Source organism: Antechinus flavipes, chromosome 2 (assembly GCF_016432865.1).
Source record: "Antechinus flavipes isolate AdamAnt ecotype Samford, QLD, Australia chromosome 2, AdamAnt_v2, whole genome shotgun sequence".
In the NCBI taxonomy this organism is placed as follows: Eukaryota; Metazoa; Chordata; class Mammalia; order Dasyuromorphia; family Dasyuridae; genus Antechinus; species Antechinus flavipes.
This window is the reverse complement of record NC_067399.1, coordinates 511,473,662-511,491,277: the sequence shown is the minus strand read 5'-3', so window position 1 is coordinate 511,491,277 and position 17,616 is coordinate 511,473,662. Positions and strand designations below refer to the sequence as shown.

Sequence of the window (17,616 nt, the reverse complement as noted above, 5' to 3'; positions counted from 1 at the left end):
TGTTAAACATTAACAGCACACCTCTTTATTGTACTATAAAAACACTGTTCTGACTTAATGGGAGGAAAGTAAGTAGAAGGCTTGTAGAATGAAGTTCTCAGCACACTACAGACTAATAATAATCAACATAGAGGCAAATAATAACAATTAACACTTGTATAACCCTTTAAGATTTATTAAGTACAATTATATTTCATTTGAACTCCTCAAGATCCCTGAGTATAGAGAACCAGAAGCTATGTGAATGTTTTCAGAAGATTTACAAATGGCCAACAACCATGTGATAAATGCTCCAAAAAACATTAATAATACAAAGAAAATAAGACAGAAGTCATAAGCTTCTACCTTTTTTCACAGGCTCTCACAGAGTGATATTTTATACCTGAAAGAGACTTCAGAGGCCTTTTTGTCCAAACTCTTCATTTTCTGCAAAAGGAAACTATTATGTCTTATCCAAGGTCATATGGGTAATAGGCACTAGAAGTAAGATTTGAACTTAGGTTCTCTGATTCCTTCCACTGCACACAGTAGCAATGATTCTGCCTTTCACGACAAATTCTTGAGTATTTTCCCAGATAATACTCCTACCCAAGCCATTGGAAATGAGAGAGAAGTTCAAAAAGATTTGCGAGATATTGTTTTGATATTTAGAGATAAGACTAGGTAAAACTCAGAAACTTGCATTTGGTGCAGCCAGACTGGAGATTCACAGAAAACCTTCCCAGAAAAGATTGTCCTAGAATATGGTTTGGTGACAGTTTCTTGATGAATTAAGGGACAGCCCCCTGGGTCATCCATGAAGCAGGAAGACTCAAAGTATCTCTTGCTAGTGAGAACAGGGGGGAATGTATAGGAGTAAGCTTGTACTGGTTCCTTAAATTTTAATTATGAGCATTTTCACAGCAGAAATGAGCAAACATTACAAATCAGGACTTAATTTATATTTTTGTTAACAATCTAGACTTTAGAAAGTAGGGAAGAAAATGTTAATGCAGATTAAACTTAAAAAGTATGTACTGTACCCCATCCATCCAAGTGTTTGTTAAACATCTATTTTCTAGCACACTACTGAACATAGGATGTTGAGAGGAAAGAAACTCAAAGAAAAAGGGAAGTGACTTGCCAAAGTAAAGTTAGTGGCAGAACTGGCATGGGAACCAAAGCTTCCTGACTTTCAATTCAAATCTCTTTCCATTACACTTCATTTCAAAACAGAGATACTGCCAAATTACCTCTAAGGGATTTGATAAAGATCACATTGGTAGCTTCATCCAAGAGTCTAGGAGTTGAACAAACTCACCTTTCAATTCATACCTAATACAATTGAACATGGTTTGAATGAGAAAGAACTCTTTTATCTGAGCATGTCTCAGGGTAGGATGGTGCCTCCAATGCCTAAAACAATATTTTCTCTGCAACCACGGACTTTCAGAAAGGTGGAGGTAAAGTTTTGCCTTGGCCTGGTTTGGGGAGTCAGCTCTGCCTTTCTTTCCATGCAGAGAAGGAGGCACATGGCAGGATTTTAACTCTTTAACTTGCACTTTTTTGGACCCTTGTTGACTATGGCCATACTTTATCATAATGCAGACATCTATAATAAATAATGCTGATTATTATGTTTGAGTCCGGGGTCTCTGGATGCCTTGCCTACTTGGGGGCTTGGCTATATAGGTCCAATTCTGAGGAAGGATTTGAGTAAGGCCAGTAAAAAAAGGAAGCAGGGACTAGTTGGCACTTGAGTCTAGAGTTTAAATCAGGCTCAGATACTGACTAGCTTTGTGACCCTGCTTGCCTCAATTTCCTCATCTGTAAAATGAGCTGGAGAAAGAAATGGCAAATCACTCCAATGTCTTTGCCAAGAAAACCCCAAATGCAGTCATGAAGAATTAGATGTAATTGAAACAAATGAAGAACAACAAATAACAAATTGGAAGTTGAGAGAGAGGAGACAGGACTTGATACAGGGGGAATAGGAAGGAAATATGCATTTAATAATCACCTTCTATGTGCTGGATACAAAATTTAGTACTTTATAAATATTATCTCATTTGAGCTTTACAATAATCCTGGGAGTGGGGTGCTATTATTATCATCTCCATTTTAGATTTGGGAGGCTATTGTTCTTCTCAGAGAGGAGTAATAGGCTAAAAGTTAGTCCAGGGGATAAGAACAGGCTCCATGTTAGTTGTCACTATGTCATTATTTGGGGGAAGGCAGATCCTATGCGTCATATTCAAACTTGACTTTTTTCTCACCAAATTCAACTTCCACCATGAACATACACAGTGAATAGCAAAGAAACCCATTTATCCATATTATAGCAAAACAAAAATCAGAGAAGATACACATAGAAGAATATATAATAGACAATACAGAAGGAACTCTCATTGGGAGTGAGATAATTCTAATCAGTGATAAAAGAGTATTTTATCTTACTCAAGGGAAAACTCCCTCTAGTCTCTAAATTAGCAAACTAGGGACATGAAGAACAACAGTTCCACTTTTGTCTCCCCAGTCTTTTTCTTCTGCAACCTAAAATGGGGTTGGCCATTTCCATCTTCTCTCTCAAAGCTGGAATCCAGAAGTTCCTGAAGCAACTTGATGACTAGTGAAAAATGGAAGATATCAACAACTTCACCCTACTGCTCATGTAGGGTAGAACATTTACCTCTACCAGAAACTCCCAGGCCAATGGGCTTTAGGCCAGGGGTTACATAAGCAAATTATCCCCCCTTTCTGGGTTGTTTTTTAATACCTGTAAAATGGGAAAATCAAGTATAAAGGACATGGTATCATACTAACTTAGCACTCACATTCTATTCCTGGGAAGGCTTTTTTACCCCTACCTGCTCTCACATTGGCATTTCTGAAGGGTTCTATCACTTTGCTATCATCACTTACCCTCAAGCACTTAAGTGTAACTTTGGTGTGGGGAAAAAATAAATCTACACTCATAACAGTAGCTCCTGAAGGCCTTCCATAGGGCTTCTCATTTATGCAAAACAGCCACAATGATGCTATTATTTCTTAAATGTGAATCATTTACTATACAAGAATGTAAAAACAAGCATAATTATATCATGACATTTATTTAGTGGAAAGCAAAAACAAGAATAAGTAAAAAAAGTTTCTCTATAAACTTGAGTCATACTTTCTTACTGATGCATTCAATTTTAGTGGAGGAAAAGTAGGCAGAAAACATTCTCCTATTCTCAAGGACCTTACAGTATAAAGTGGAAGATGACATGTAAATGATATGTTCAAACAAGGTATCTATCTGTCTATCTATAGTCAATTCTCAATATTCACATGCATTTGAGCAATTTTATTAGTAATCTTGTTTTCATTTTCTATTAGCAATGGTGCACATTTGTGGCTAAGCACAGTATGGGAAAAAATGAGAGACATGATGTGAACAAGTTTGTGGAGTAGTTGGAATACTACATGGCACCTCATTACCATTGAAGAATAAACAGCTCCTCATCATTCATCGCATATTTTCAGGCAACTTTAAAATTCAACTTTTATGTTGCAACAATGCTCCCAAAAGTGCAGTGTAAGCCCTTAGGACTCAAAGTCATTACCTCTCTAAATCTCTGTAATGTCTCTTAGTTTTCAGAGGTTGACCAAGTAGAGAGGTTTACAGTAGCATGGTCATATACAACATTACATTTTCACACTGCCATCTGACATAATAGAAACTAAGGTTCAGGTTAAAAAAAAGTTTCAGCTTTGTTGTTGTTTATTTGCTGAGGCAATTGGGGTTAAGTGACTTGTCCAGGATTACACAACTTAAGTGTCTGAGTTTAGATTTGAACTCAAATCCTCCTGACTTAAGGGCTGGTGTTCTATTCACTGCACCACCTAGCTGCTCCCCAAAATGTTTTAGTTTTAAGAATTTTGTTTGCTGTATAATATTTATAGTAGATTTTATGTGTTATGAAAAAGAAATATCTGAAAATAATGTTTTTTTAAAAAATTTTAATTGAAATATTAGCAGTAAAGGTTCACAGAATTCTAAGAAATTACTAGCAAGAAAAGATGTTTTTTGCATGTTACCAATTTTTGTGTGTATGTATGTTTATGTGTGTGTACTACATTTTATGGGTTATTTCATGATTATTATTTCAGGAAAAGTCCATAGTATGTAGGAAAGTTCATTTTCAGTAATCTCTAGCAAAAAATTACAGTTTTGTGGCCACAAGAACCTAATTCCCTCTTTCTCATATGTTCAATGTAACAATATTTGCATTTTTTACTTTTGTCCTGTTTTCTAGGAATGTTACTCTGCAAAAGTTGAAGACTCACTATATCTTTTCTATTTTTAGGAGCTCTGAAAAGCCTTTGTGTAGGAGATGGGATTTTAGCTGGCACTTGAAAGAAGTCAAAAGAACCAGGAGGTAGAGATGAAGACAGGGACTATTTCATTCATGGGAAAAAGACAGTGGAAAATTCTCAGATTTAGCAGGTGAAAAATCTTGCTCAAGAAATAGCAAGGAGGTCAAAGAAAACTTTAGGGCTAGGATATAGATTGTAGGGACTATTATTGTGAACTGTTATTGTCCTTTGGAGTAGCTTTGGACTCTTCAATATAATGAGACAATAGTCTACTATATTCACATAAGCATAATGCTTGGATGTATCATTTTATTGAACTAGGGGTAAAAATTCCCCCCACAAATTCAGGTTGGTACTCTTTCCTAGAGTTTCTTATAGTGCTGAGATGTGAAATGATATATCCACACAGACAATGTGAAAAAAGTAGGGCATTCATATGCTGTTTGTATTTTTTTTAAAACACCAGTTTGTTAAAGACCTATTTTATTTCTATTTTTTTATTACAAGTTTTGCTGATGGAAACTTTTTTCTACAGAAGTCTCTACTCCTCCCTCATCAATAACATCATTAGGGTATATTGGAAACAGCTAAGTGATATAGTGAATAGAATCCTGGTCCAAGAATCAGAAAGAACTGAGTTAAAATCTATTCTTAGGCATTTACTAGCTATATGATCCTAAATTTAAAATTCCTAAATTAATCTCCATTGCCTTTAGAATAAAATATAGGTTCCTCAATTTAACATTTAAAGGACGTCACAATCTGATCCTAGCTTGTCTTTCTAGCTGATAACATATTACTTTGTAATAAACAAGTATTTATTAAATACTAGACCCTGTGCCAGGCACTGAGAATTAAAAAAAAAAAACAAGCAGAAAGAAAAACAGATACTGACTTCAAGGAGTTTACATTACTCCTATATTCACACTCTAAGTTCCAGTTAAATGGAACACTCTTGCTTGCTGTTTGCCAGGCTGAGAGTTCTAGATTCTGTCTTCATGTTGGAGGTCTGTCTTCTTTTCTTGGATTGCATTTTTTTTTTTACTTCTGCCTCTTAAAATCTTTAGCTTCCTTCAAGGATAAACTCTAGGTTCATCTCCTGTTGGAAACTTACTCATTATAAAATGAGAATAAAGCATTTAATAAGTGCTGACTATGTACCATGAATTGTGCTGGGGATAATAATACAAATCTGAGAATCTCTTCCCTCAAGCATGCCTTTGAGAACATTTCTAAATAAGTAATTATCAGACAGACCCAAAATAAATTAAAAAGTGATGGAAATACTGGGAAAAGGTTCTTAATTGTTGGCATTAGGGAATTTTCCTCAAAAGGGTGGCAGTAGATTTGAATCTTATTTTTGGTGACATCATAAAGAATGTCAGTGGCTTTCTCCTAGAGAACAATCCAGGAAGAAGGAATAAGCAAAATAACTAAAGTTTTCTAAATCTCTCTTTAGTTTTGGAAAAATCCTTTATTATCAAGAGAACCATTGTATAATGGGAAAGCTGGCAGATCACCTCCAAAATATCTTTATCTATGTTCTGTTGGTGATCAATAGTCAGTACAATCGGTAGAACAAGTGATCAGAACAGAGCAGCAACAATAAAGGCAAATACAAAATTCTCCAACCATGGTTACTGGTTTTTATTGAATTAACATTCATCTTTGAAAGGTTATGGAGTTAAATCACTATTGATCAGAGAAATGCAAATTAAGACAACTCTGAGATATCACTACACACCTGTCAGATTGGCTAAGATGACAGGAAAAAATAATGATGAATGTTGGAGGGGATGCGGGAAAACGGGGACACCGATGCATTGTTGGTGGAGTTGTGAACGAATCCAGCCATTCTGGAGAGCAATCTGGAATTATGCCCAAAAAGTTATCAAACTGTGCATATCCTTTGATCCAGCAGTGTTTCTACTGGGCTTATACCCCAAAGAGATACTAAAGAAGGGAAAGGGACCTGTATGTGCCAAAATGTTTGTGGCAGCCCTGTTTGTAGTGGCTAGAAGCTGGAAAATGAATGGATGCCCATCAATTGGAGAATGGCTGGGTAAATTGTGGTATATGAATGTTATGGAATATTATTGCTCTGTAAGGAATGACCAGCAGGATGAATACAGAGAGGTTTGGAGAGACCTACATGGACTGATGCTAAGTGAGATGAGCAGAACCAGGAGATCATTATACACTTCGACAACGATATTGTATGAGGATGTATTCTGATGGAAGTGGATTTCTATGACAAAGAGACTTAACTGAGTTTCAATGGATAAATGATGGACAGAAACAGCTACACCCAAAGAAGGAATACTGGGAAATGAATGTGAACTATTTGCATTTTTGATTTTCTTCCCGAGTTATTTTTACCTTCTGAATCCAATTCTCCCTGTGCAGTGGGAGAATTGTTCGGTTCTGCAAATATGTATTGTATCTAGGATATACTGCAACATATTTAACATATATAGGACTGCTTGCCATCTGGGGGAGGGGATGGAGGGAGGGAGGGGAAAAAACGAAACATAAGCGATTGCAAGGGATAATGTTGTATAAAAATTATCCTGGCATGGATTCTGTCAATACAAAGTTATTATTAAACAAAATAAAATTAAAAAAAAAGAAAGGTTATGGAATTGAGTCTACAAAGAGGTACTCTGTTCTGAAGGACCAGGGCAATAGAAGAACTCAAGGAGGAAAAAAATTAGGAAGGAAAACAAATACAATATGACCTTTTCAGGTCCCTCTAAAACACAGTGTTCCCTGCTCTTTCCCTGTCTTCCCTCGGGGCATAGACAGATGCCTTTAGTTTAGTTTGTTTCTGATAACTTCTCTACAATTCAATAAATAGTCATTAAAAGATGATTAAAGACTCAGGATTGTGTGGTGGTTATTAGGACAAAATAAAAAGCGAAGATCTTCATGGTCCATACCTTTAGTAATATCAAAATCTAATAGACAAGATGACAAAAACATATTATAAATGCTAGGTGAGTGGTACAAGCATGAATGGTTACTGAGCTCTGAGAAGAAGGTATCACTGTGATCAATCAATTAATCAAAACATTTATTAAGCCCTTATACTTATTCGAAGAACTATCTTAGGTGCTGGGGACACAAAGAATAAAATGACATTTTCAAATATCCTCCTCAAGTAAGTTCTCAAAAAACTTACATTCCAAAGGGGAAGTCTCCCAAAATGAGATAAGAAATAGGTCTTAATAGAGAGGATATGAGTGGAAAGAAAAGAGGAGAAAAGAGTAATATGAGTGAAAATAGAGAGGAGACAATTAGGAGTCATATCAATCTGACTAGCTAGATGAGAGAGTTCAAATAGGGAAAAATCAAGTATATGGAAGGGAGATATCAGTAATACATAAAGATAAAAATATTTGGGGGTTTGATAATGGATGTTATGCTACATGGGATTTATACTATAGTATAGACAAAGGGCTATTACACAATAATAGAATTTCAGAGTTGAAAGGTACTTCAGAGAACATCTAGTCTTACTCGTGCATACACAGAAATTTCCATTACAAAATCCTTAATCAGAGTAAATTCAGTTTTTACATGAAGATCTCCAGGGAAGAGAGTATCTCTCCTGTCTCCTTAGGTAACCAACCCAACTGTATTTTTGGATAGTACTTATTGTTAGAAAGTTTTTCCTCAAATACAATCAAAATTTGCTTTCCTGCAATGTTAGTTCATTATTTCTACTTCTCTTCTTAATCTTCTCAAGGGATCATCAAGCAGGGTGCTTTCCTTGGTGTTGAAGCTTGGTGAGGGGAGGAACTTCCAACAATTCTAAGTACCTGACCTGGTTCTAAGCACCACTTATCTAATTATTCTCTCACATGAAATAACTTCAGTGACATGAAGACAGCTCTTCTTTTAACTGATCCTTGTATGACATGGTTCTGGGTCTCTTCACCATCCTGGCAGCCTTTGTCTGCATATATTCCAGCCTATTTCTATTAGGTAGCCCCAACAACTGAACACTTTGAGATTTGACCAAGGCAAGTAGTAAAACAGAAACATTATCTTCCTTATTCTTAAAATAATGTCACTTACAGAAAAGCATCTAAAATTATGTCAATATCTTAATGTTCACTCATGCTACTTCCAGTCACTAAATAACTGAATCTTTTTCATGTGAACAGTTATATAATATTCCTCATCGTGTTTTGTGAAGCCACTTTCTGAATCTAAATACAGGGCTATACATGTATCTTCACTGCATCTCATCTCCTTACATGTGAGCAATCATTTTAGACTATTTGGGTCATTCGGAATCCTGATTTATTCGGTATATTAACTTCATGTTATCGGTAAATGTTTATCACGATAAACATCATTACTGCCTTCATCTAGCTTAACATGTTGAAGGGTACAAGAGAAGGTCTCTGAGGCATTACATTAGAGATTTACTTCCAAAATGACATTAGACTCTTAATGAATATTCTTTGGACTCAGTTATTTAGTGAATTTTGAAACCACCTAATTATGTTATTGCATGGATGATCTTGTCTAGAAGGATAACATGAATGTTTATATTTAGCTATGTATTCACCATTCTGCTGATTTATTGAAGTATCTGGTAATTTAACAAAATGCAACAGCAAAACATACTGTTAGAGTATATATGTTGATGGGAAGAAAGGAGGCAGTTGGCAGTGGTCGTTCCTTTGGAGCAGCTTCCTTCAAAATACAAATTGAATGCCATCTCATTCAATAGGACTTTACTAGTCTTGCCAGTTGCTAATAATTCCCTTGCTCCTTAATTTAATTGGCAGTTATTTTATGGAAGAATAGATATTTTGTATATGCTATATATATTCATGTTGTTTCCCTATAGGAATGTATACTCCTGGGGGCAGCTGAATGGCCCAGTGAGTAGAACACTGACCCTGTAATCAGGAGGATCTGAGTTTAAATTGGGCGGCAGACACTTAATAGCCGTGTGACCTTGGGCAAGTCACTTAACCTCAATTACTTTGCAACAAACAAACAACTCTTAGTATGTATACTCCTTGAGGGACCAAAACTAATCTATTTTTGTCTATTGGTTGGCACAGTGACTGGCACAAGGCAGTCACTTAATAAATACTTGTTGATTAATGAGCTTTCTGAAAAACATTAAGTAAATAACATAACTGATTTTCAGCAAGCCAGAGAGTTAAACTTTCAACAGAAAATCTAATTTCCTAGAAAGAGTTAAATGAGGTTATTACTGAGCTAAATGATCCACAAATAAGCAATGTATCGTCTTTAAAGAGGTGAAACAGTTTTTAGAGGCTCCATAGAATCCCACCTTGACCAGAAAAATTCAGGTCAAATTCTGAACTGCAATATCTCCTTCAGAGCCCACACTCTTGAAGCCAACTGAGTTTATCCACATCTTTAGGTGTCAAGCAGAAACTTCAGCTGCTCAAAAGATCAGCAAACAAAGTGCTTTCCTTGATGTTGAAGCTAGGGGACATCTTTCAACAAAATTTGACCTAAGCAAGAGGCACATGCAAATTTCGTCCAACTAGAAGATCAGAATGTGCCCCTCTCTTTATTAAAAAAATGTTCTAGATCATTGGAGACTTGCCCATACTACTAATTCAGTATAGTTAGAACAGGGAAATGGGAGAATGATAAAATCCTCTACAATTGAGAAGGGAAGAGCCTAGTCTTAAGATTAAGTGAATAATAGAACCTCAAAGCCGACTACTCTGACTTCTTGTCTCCTGTACTTTCACTAAATCATGGATACAAAACTAAAGGGAGGTCTCCAATGTACCTGAAAAACATCACAAAATATATCAGAAAAATGAGGAAGTATGAGTGGGAATTGGGTGGGATTTGAATGAAGCCACTGGTTTTTTCTTTGTTATTCTAAGTAAAGAATACTTGACAACTTCCTTTTTTGATGATAATCTTCTTTCCCTCAAAAGTGCTTCAATTATTTAATTTTTCTAATTTTTGCTTTCTATTTATAAAACATATGCATGGGTAATTTTTCAATACTGACTCTTGCAAAACCTTCTGTTCCAACTTTTCCTCTCCTTCCCCCACCCTTTCCCCTAGATGGCAGGTAGTCTAATACATGTTAAATATGTTAAGGTATATGTTAAATACAATATATGTATACATATTTATACAGTTATCTTGCTGCACAAGAAAAATCAGATCTATAAAGAAGGTAAAAAAACCTGAGAAGAAAAACAAAAATGCAAGTTAACAATAACAGAAAGAATGGAAATGCTATGTTGTGGTCCACATTCATTTCCTATAGTTCTCTCTCTGGGTGTAGTTGATTCTCTTCATTACTGAACAATTGTAACTGGTTTGGATCATCTCATTATTGAAGAGAGCCACGTCCATCAGAATTGATCATCATATAGTATTGTTGTTGAAGTATATAATGAGCTCCTAGTTCTGCTCATTTCACTTAGCATCAGTTCATGTATGTCTCTCCAAGCCTTTCTGAAGTCATTCTGCTGGTCATTTCTTACAGAACAATAATTTTCCATTATATTCATATATCACAATTTATTCAGCCATTCTCCAATTGATGGGTAGCCATTCAATTTCCAGTTTCTAGCCACTACAAAAAGGGCTGCCATAAACATTTTTGCATATATGGGGTCCTTTTCCCTTCTTTAAGATCTCTTTGAGATATAATCTCAGTAATAACATTGTTGAATCAAAGGGTATGCATAGTTTGATAACTTTTTGAGCATAGTTCCAAATTGCTCTCCAGAACGGTTGGATGTATTCACAATTTCACCAATTGTATCAGTGTCCCCATTTTCCACATCCCCTCCAACATTCATGATTTCCTGTCATCTTAGACAATCTGAGACATGTGTTGTGGTATCTCAGAGTTGTCTTAATTTGCATTTATTTGATTAATAATGACTTGGAGAATCTTTTCACATGGCTAGAAATAGTTTCAATTTCATCATCTGAAAATTATCTGTTTATATCCTTTGACCATTTATCAATTGGAGAATGACTTGATTTTTTATGAATTTGAATCAATTCTTTATATACTTTGGAAATGACGCCTTTATTAGAACCTTTGACTGTAAAAATGTTTTCCCAGTTTATTACTTCCCTTCTAATCTTGTCTGCATTAGTTTTGTTTGTTAAAAAAAACCCTTTAACTTAATATAATGAAAATTTTCTATTTTGTGATCAGTAATGGTCTCTAGTTTTTGGTCACAAATTCCTTCCTCCTCCACAGTTCTGAGAGGTAAACTATCTTATGTTCCCCTAATTTATTTATAATCTCATTCTTTATGCCTAAATCATGAACCCATTTTGATCTTATGTTGGTGTACGGTGTTAAGTGTGGGTCAATGCCTAGTTTCTGCCATGCTAGTTTCCAATTTTCCCAGCAGTTTTTGTCAAATAGTGAATTCTTATTCCAAAAGCTGGGGTCTTTGGGTTTGTCAAACACTAGATTGCAATAGTTATTGACTATTTTGTCCTGTGAATTTAACTTATTCCACTGATCAACTAGCCTATTTCTTAGCCAATATCAAATGGTTTTAGTGACTGCTGCTTTATAATATGGTTTTAGATCTGCTACAGCTAGACCACCTTCATTTGATTTTTTTTTTCATTAGTTCCCTTGAAATTCTTGACCTTTTGTTCTTCCAGATGAATTTTGTTGTTATTTTTTCTAGGTCAGTAAAATAGTTTCTTGGGAGTTTGATTGGCATAGCACTAAATAAATAGATTAGGTAGTATTGTCATCTTTATTATATTCGCTCGACCTATCCAAGAGAAGTGCTTCAGTTATTTAAAACTCATGGAGGATGCAGATGCTCAAAAAAATAGATTTTGTTGATTCTTTGGATGGGTTTTAATGAATAGTCATTGACAAATCAGAAAAGTGTGATGGTTCCAAAAATAATAATATGCTATTTAACTTCTCCCTATGCCCCCATTGCCCCATTGTATGACAAGCATTGTGTAAAAAAGAGATCAGTTTTCAGTGTCACACTGATCTCAAGATATATAGAGAGACAGATTTTAGGAGAGGAATACACATTCTAACCAGCTTCACTGGGTGATTGAAGGAAAAGCCCTGTGCAAGTCTGTCAAGATGAAGGTCCTTTTTCTAACCATAGCACTAAGTCTGTTCGCTGTTCTCCATGCTGAAGAATCAAACTCTTCTGGAAAATTGGGGGTAAGATTGGGATGTCTTGTGGACTGGAGGGGGCATGTATGCTAGAAAGAGGCTATCATTTCAAAATTATAATCCCCTGGATTCTTTTAGGAGGATGTGGAACTCTTGAGACTCCATTCTACAAGGGGCAGTGACTTTAGAGCCATGGACTTAACTAGACAATATTAAATTGAGTATGTGTAGGAAGTAGATATCCAAGCGAGGATTTTATTCGTCTTTTGCTGGAACTGGAAAGGGATACAATCCAGATAATTTTGTCCCCAAACAAACATTCCAAACAAGTCATATTCCAAAGTGGAATTAGGTCTTAAAGGATTCAAAGTCACTATCTCTAGGGATTTAGTTTGTGGGTTCAAAGTCAAATCTCTGCTTCAAATTGTGTCATGGAACACTTGGGGTAACTTTATTATAGGTTTGGATGTTTGGTTAAAGCCATTGACCTCTTCCTGACAACTTCTCATTTACCCATTATGCTACCAGGTCCATTATGATGCCTGATATAAAGGCTAGGGCAATTTTTGTTTAAGTTAGGATTATGGTCAAAGAAGAGAGTATAATAAATGCTTCTATACACAAAGAAAATTTGTGGAGGGGAGAGATCTCTCTCCTTCATTTTTCCTTCCTCAAGCCCTGACAACAAATTATGATTTTCTCTAGGGCGTATACCATCTAAATGCTGTTGTGGCAAACAAGGAAGTTGCTGAGAAGGATCATGAGACCTTCCCACCTATTGCCATCTCCCAACTTGATAATGGTAATGTGGAGGTCAAATTTACCATGAAGTAAGTAGCCTGTATAAAACAGCTCTATCAGCTCGTTTATTCTTTTATAACCTCTGTTTAAGGACCACAATTAGAGCTGATAATTCTATATTCTCTGCTCACCTAACCTGATCACTTAGTAGTAATGTTTTCACCTATTAATATGAAGATTAGGCTTATTTTTTTTTTTTTTTACCACCAATGGGTGAAGTATTTCCTTAGCAACCATTAGTTGACTTTCTGAGTAATTATCTAACTGCTATTTCCCCCCAGTCTCAGGCTTCCTCTAATTTCCCTCATTTCTTCTGTCAGTCCCTTCATCACACCAGTTATCATCGTAGGTTTTACATTTCAGCCTACTCATTCCATGCGTCTTTCATCATTTCCCTTAGAGTTACCTGTGATTTTTATTCCTTAGAGATCATGGTATTCTAAGATTCCCAGATGTTTCACTTGACCTCCAGAATATCTGATGGTCAAAAGATGGATGGGAAATCATACAATTATTTATGAGTGGAAATTGAGTACAGGTTTGTGTATTGATCTGCTTGTACTGCATTTTCCTCAATTGAGAACTGGGTCAGGAACAAAGGATTCAAGCCACCTTTCAAGATTTTTGATAGCATTACTTCTTATCTCCAGCAAAACTATTCCTATATGTTCTGTTTCTCAGGGAGAATGGCGAGTGCAAAGAAATTGAACTGACAATGGAGAAAACGGAAAATTCCAATGAATACACCTTAAGTAAGTAATCCCAAGGCCACTGTATTAAGCAATCACAGGTCTCAGAGATGATTTGAACTGTAGCCCTAATGAGTCTGCTTGACAGCACTTGGGCAGTTTTTCCCATGACGTGGACTGAACTATCTGTCTTCCTGTAGACATGATTGACCATATCTCTGGGCCCAACTTAGCTCAGGGTGGCAAAGGCAGGCTAGGCAGCTACCCTTTATCTTTTGCACTGGGAAACCATAAGAACACATCCTTAGCCTCTATCCCTGGCTCTGAAATATTCACCACTAGATGTTCTTTAAGTAAAGACATTGTCTCATGGAGGCCATTCTAAGGATTCCCATGTGCAATTAGGACATACAGGAGACAAAAGGGTACATTAACATGCCAATACCAAGAACATGAGGAGTGCTTCTTAGAGGGATGTGTAAGGGTGGGGTACCACAGACAGATGGGTGTCTGGGACTCTGGAATTAGGAGGGTGAAAGGAGGGCCAAGAATAAAATTAAACTGTCTCAGAATTCTGTTGATGGTGAAGATGGAAGATTTATATATTGAACAGAGTAGATCATGAAGCATGTCCTAAAGGCCAGACATTGCCCTCATTCAAATGTATTAATTAACTTTAATATTCAAAGAATTGTGCTCTTCAATGAATAAGGGGCAAAATTCAAATAAGACATCACTCCTGTTTAAGGCACAAGCAGATTGGATCTGACCTATGATTTAACCGGCATCAGGAATTTTCAGTGAGTGAACTCTCTGTATCAATGAAGATTAGCATCTGCTCTCCAACATAGGGTCTTAGAGAGTTACCTGGGTCCCTGAGAGGTTAAGTGAATTGCTCAGAGTAAGAGCAAGGTTTTGAACTCAGATCTAACCAAGGTTAGGTCTCTATTATTTTATCTTTGACTCAATTAATTAACCTTATTGAACATCTGTTCTCCTTATCTTTAACATGAGGAATTAGATTAAATGTTTTAAAGGTTCTTGAAAATTCAAAGTCATTGCATCCTATGGTCTTATAATAGACAATATTACATGATAATTTCAATGGCAAGTTGGAAAGCAAAATGCCATATATGGTTGCAGGGGAACCTGTCCTAACAACTCTCTTTTGTGTGATCCTTGGAAGCTGGCTACTTAGAAAAACATTGACTCTAAAGCTTGCCTCAGTCTCTTCCCAAAAGGGATTTTCTAAGTAGATTAAGAAAGATGAAACTATATTTCCCACTGCTTCTCCACAGAGGAGGACTACCAGCATATACAAAAAGTGCGTGTAACCAAGACCTCTGTGCCAAATAACTGGATTTTTGAGTGTAAAGGCCACATCCATGATGAAGAGGTCAAGATGATTAAGCTTTTGAGTAAGTAACATGTAATTCTGTGCATCCCAGCAAGAGAACAATATCAAAATATGGGGCAACTACTGGAACCTGCCCATATTGATTCCTCCAAAGAGGGGGTGGGAAGAATTTCTCCCTTCTCCTCCATTTTGAATTTGAAACAAATCAAAATCCAGAAAAGAGGCTAGGGGATTCCACGAATTATTTCAAAGATTTTGTCTGCTGTATATTGAAGGTAACATATCTTATTAAGTAACAAATTTCCTAGTTGCAAGTACTAACTCAATTTGACTTTAATGAGACAGTATGAGGGAAATCCTGATTTGAACAAAGTAGGAGAAGGAGGGAGAAGGGTACATAAGTGTTTTCTTTCCTTATCCTTTTTAACACCACTTTTCTGGAAATTTTAGGGCATTAGGACCTTTTAAAAAATGCAAGTGTGAGAGATTTATATAGGTGTTTTCCATAAAGATGATGATGGGGAGCATTGGAGGTAGGGAATTTGTTGGCAGAATATAAAAAATGTTACACTTCCCCTAAGTTCTCTTCTATTCTTTCTTTATGCTGTCAATTCAACTTATTAAACCAGAGACTTTCACAATAGAAGGTGTCTCTTGCAGAAATAAGGATCAGAGAAGGGTCTAGTGAGAACTAGTAATTTATTCAGCCTAACCTCTCCTTGCAGGTCTGAACAAAGAAGCAGACCCTCAAGCTCTGGAAGACTTTCAGAAGATCGCAAAAGAGAGAAGTTATGATGAAAGTAGAATCATTTTCCCTAAGCAAGAAGGTAACAGCAATGGAGTTTTGACTCTACCCTTCCTTGTCCCTTAATCTTCTGTTCTGTACCCACTCCCTTCCCTCTCCATTCTCGTTATTTCCTCACCTTAGCAGCTGTTCTATCCTAACTTCTTAGCAGACCATATCTAATTGCTTAAACCATTGTTCAGCTGGGGAGCTTTGTGGTAGCAAGTGCTTTTAACAAGTAAATGCATTCACACATGTCTTTGTTTCTGCAGAGGCCTGCGTCCCAGAACATGATTAAGGTAGGTGATCTTTAAAGTCTTCTAAGAGTATGTTCCAGAATAACCTAGATCTAAACATTAGCTGAGAATTAAGTGTCCATTTGGTTCAGCTTAGCCATAGGTAAGTGAATTTCCAACCCATAACTGAGGGTGGATGGCCATTTAAAAAACAAAATAAAACAAAACATAATTCAAATAGGCTTCAGTGTTGCCTTGAATTTCTGTGCTAGTATGTAGCATGCCTTTTCTGAACTCTAAGATTGGGACCTGCTAGCTCATGGGAAATTATCCTTTCTATGTCCTTATGTAATTCTTAGAACTGTCACTAACTTTCCCTTTGATGTTTTCTAGGAGAAGACAAATCCCATCTCAGAATTGTGATATCCAGGAAATCCCATTTCTTTCCTCAGATGATCAACAAATCCCTATATTTGATTTCTCTTCTAAGCCACCTCCTGCACTTTCTAATATTTTCTTTCTAATGCTACATAAATGTCTGAAACAATTATTTTTGACTCAGTCTCTTTCTTTTGAGATTTTATTGGGGATGAATGAATAAGAAGTGGGTAACAACTAGAACAGGTGCACTTACCTCCTTGGGAGACCAAGAAACTTAGTTTCCAAAGGTTAAGAAACTTACGGTTTCTTTTTTTTTTCATATCAATTTGTTATCATTTTTATGTTAACCATTTTCACACGGAATTTCATTTATTTATTTATTAAAAATAACTTTTTATTGACAGAACCCAAGCCAGGGTAATTTTTTACAGCATTATTCCTTGCACTCTCTTCTGTTCTGATTTTTCCCTTCCCTCCCTCCACCCCCTGCCCCAGATAGCAAGCAGTCCTATACATGTTAGATAAATATACAATATATGTGTGCAGAACCAAACAGTTCTCTTGTTGCACAGGGAGAATTGGATTCAGAAAGTATAAATAACCTGGGAAGAAAAACAAAAATGCAAGCAGTTTATACTCATTTCCCAGTGTTCTTTCTTTGGGTGTAGCTGCTTCTGTCCATCCTTGATCAATTGAAACTGAGTTAGGTCTCTTTGTCGAAGAAATCCACTTCCATCAGAATACATCCTCAAACAGTATCATTGTTGAGGTATATAATGATCTCCTGGTTCTGCTCATTTCACTCAGCATCAGTTCATTTAAGTCTCACCAGTCCTCTCTGTATTCATCCTGCTGGTCATTTCTTAAAGAACAATAATATTCCA

General features: G+C 36.2%; 1 protein-coding gene across 1 annotated transcript; it reads left to right on the top strand.

Annotated features, from left to right (window-relative positions):
• The first annotated feature begins 12,387 nt into the window (after positions 1-12,387).
• On the top strand, positions 12,388-16,901 carry LOC127547093 (late lactation protein B-like). Its single transcript, XM_051973929.1, has 7 exons — positions 12,388-12,532; positions 13,190-13,314; positions 13,967-14,037; positions 15,273-15,392; positions 16,057-16,158; positions 16,388-16,414; positions 16,745-16,901. The coding sequence occupies exons 1-6, from the start codon at positions 12,449-12,451 to the stop codon at positions 16,411-16,413; spliced, it is 528 nt and encodes a 175-aa protein (XP_051829889.1). The 5' UTR covers positions 12,388-12,448; the 3' UTR covers position 16,414; positions 16,745-16,901.
• Positions 16,902-17,616: the final 715 nt, after the last annotated feature.

Coding starts and splice junctions, on each gene's coding strand:
- LOC127547093 (XM_051973929.1), top strand. CDS start 12,449: ATGAAGGTCCTTTTTCTAACCATAGCACTAAGTCTGTTCGCTGTTCTC. Junction 13,315..13,966: donor GAGGTCAAATTTACCATGAA/GTAAGTAGCCTG, acceptor TCTGTTTCTCAG/GGAGAATGGCGAGTGCAAAG. Junction 16,159..16,387: donor CATTTTCCCTAAGCAAGAAG/GTAACAGCAATG, acceptor TTGTTTCTGCAG/AGGCCTGCGTCCCAGAACAT.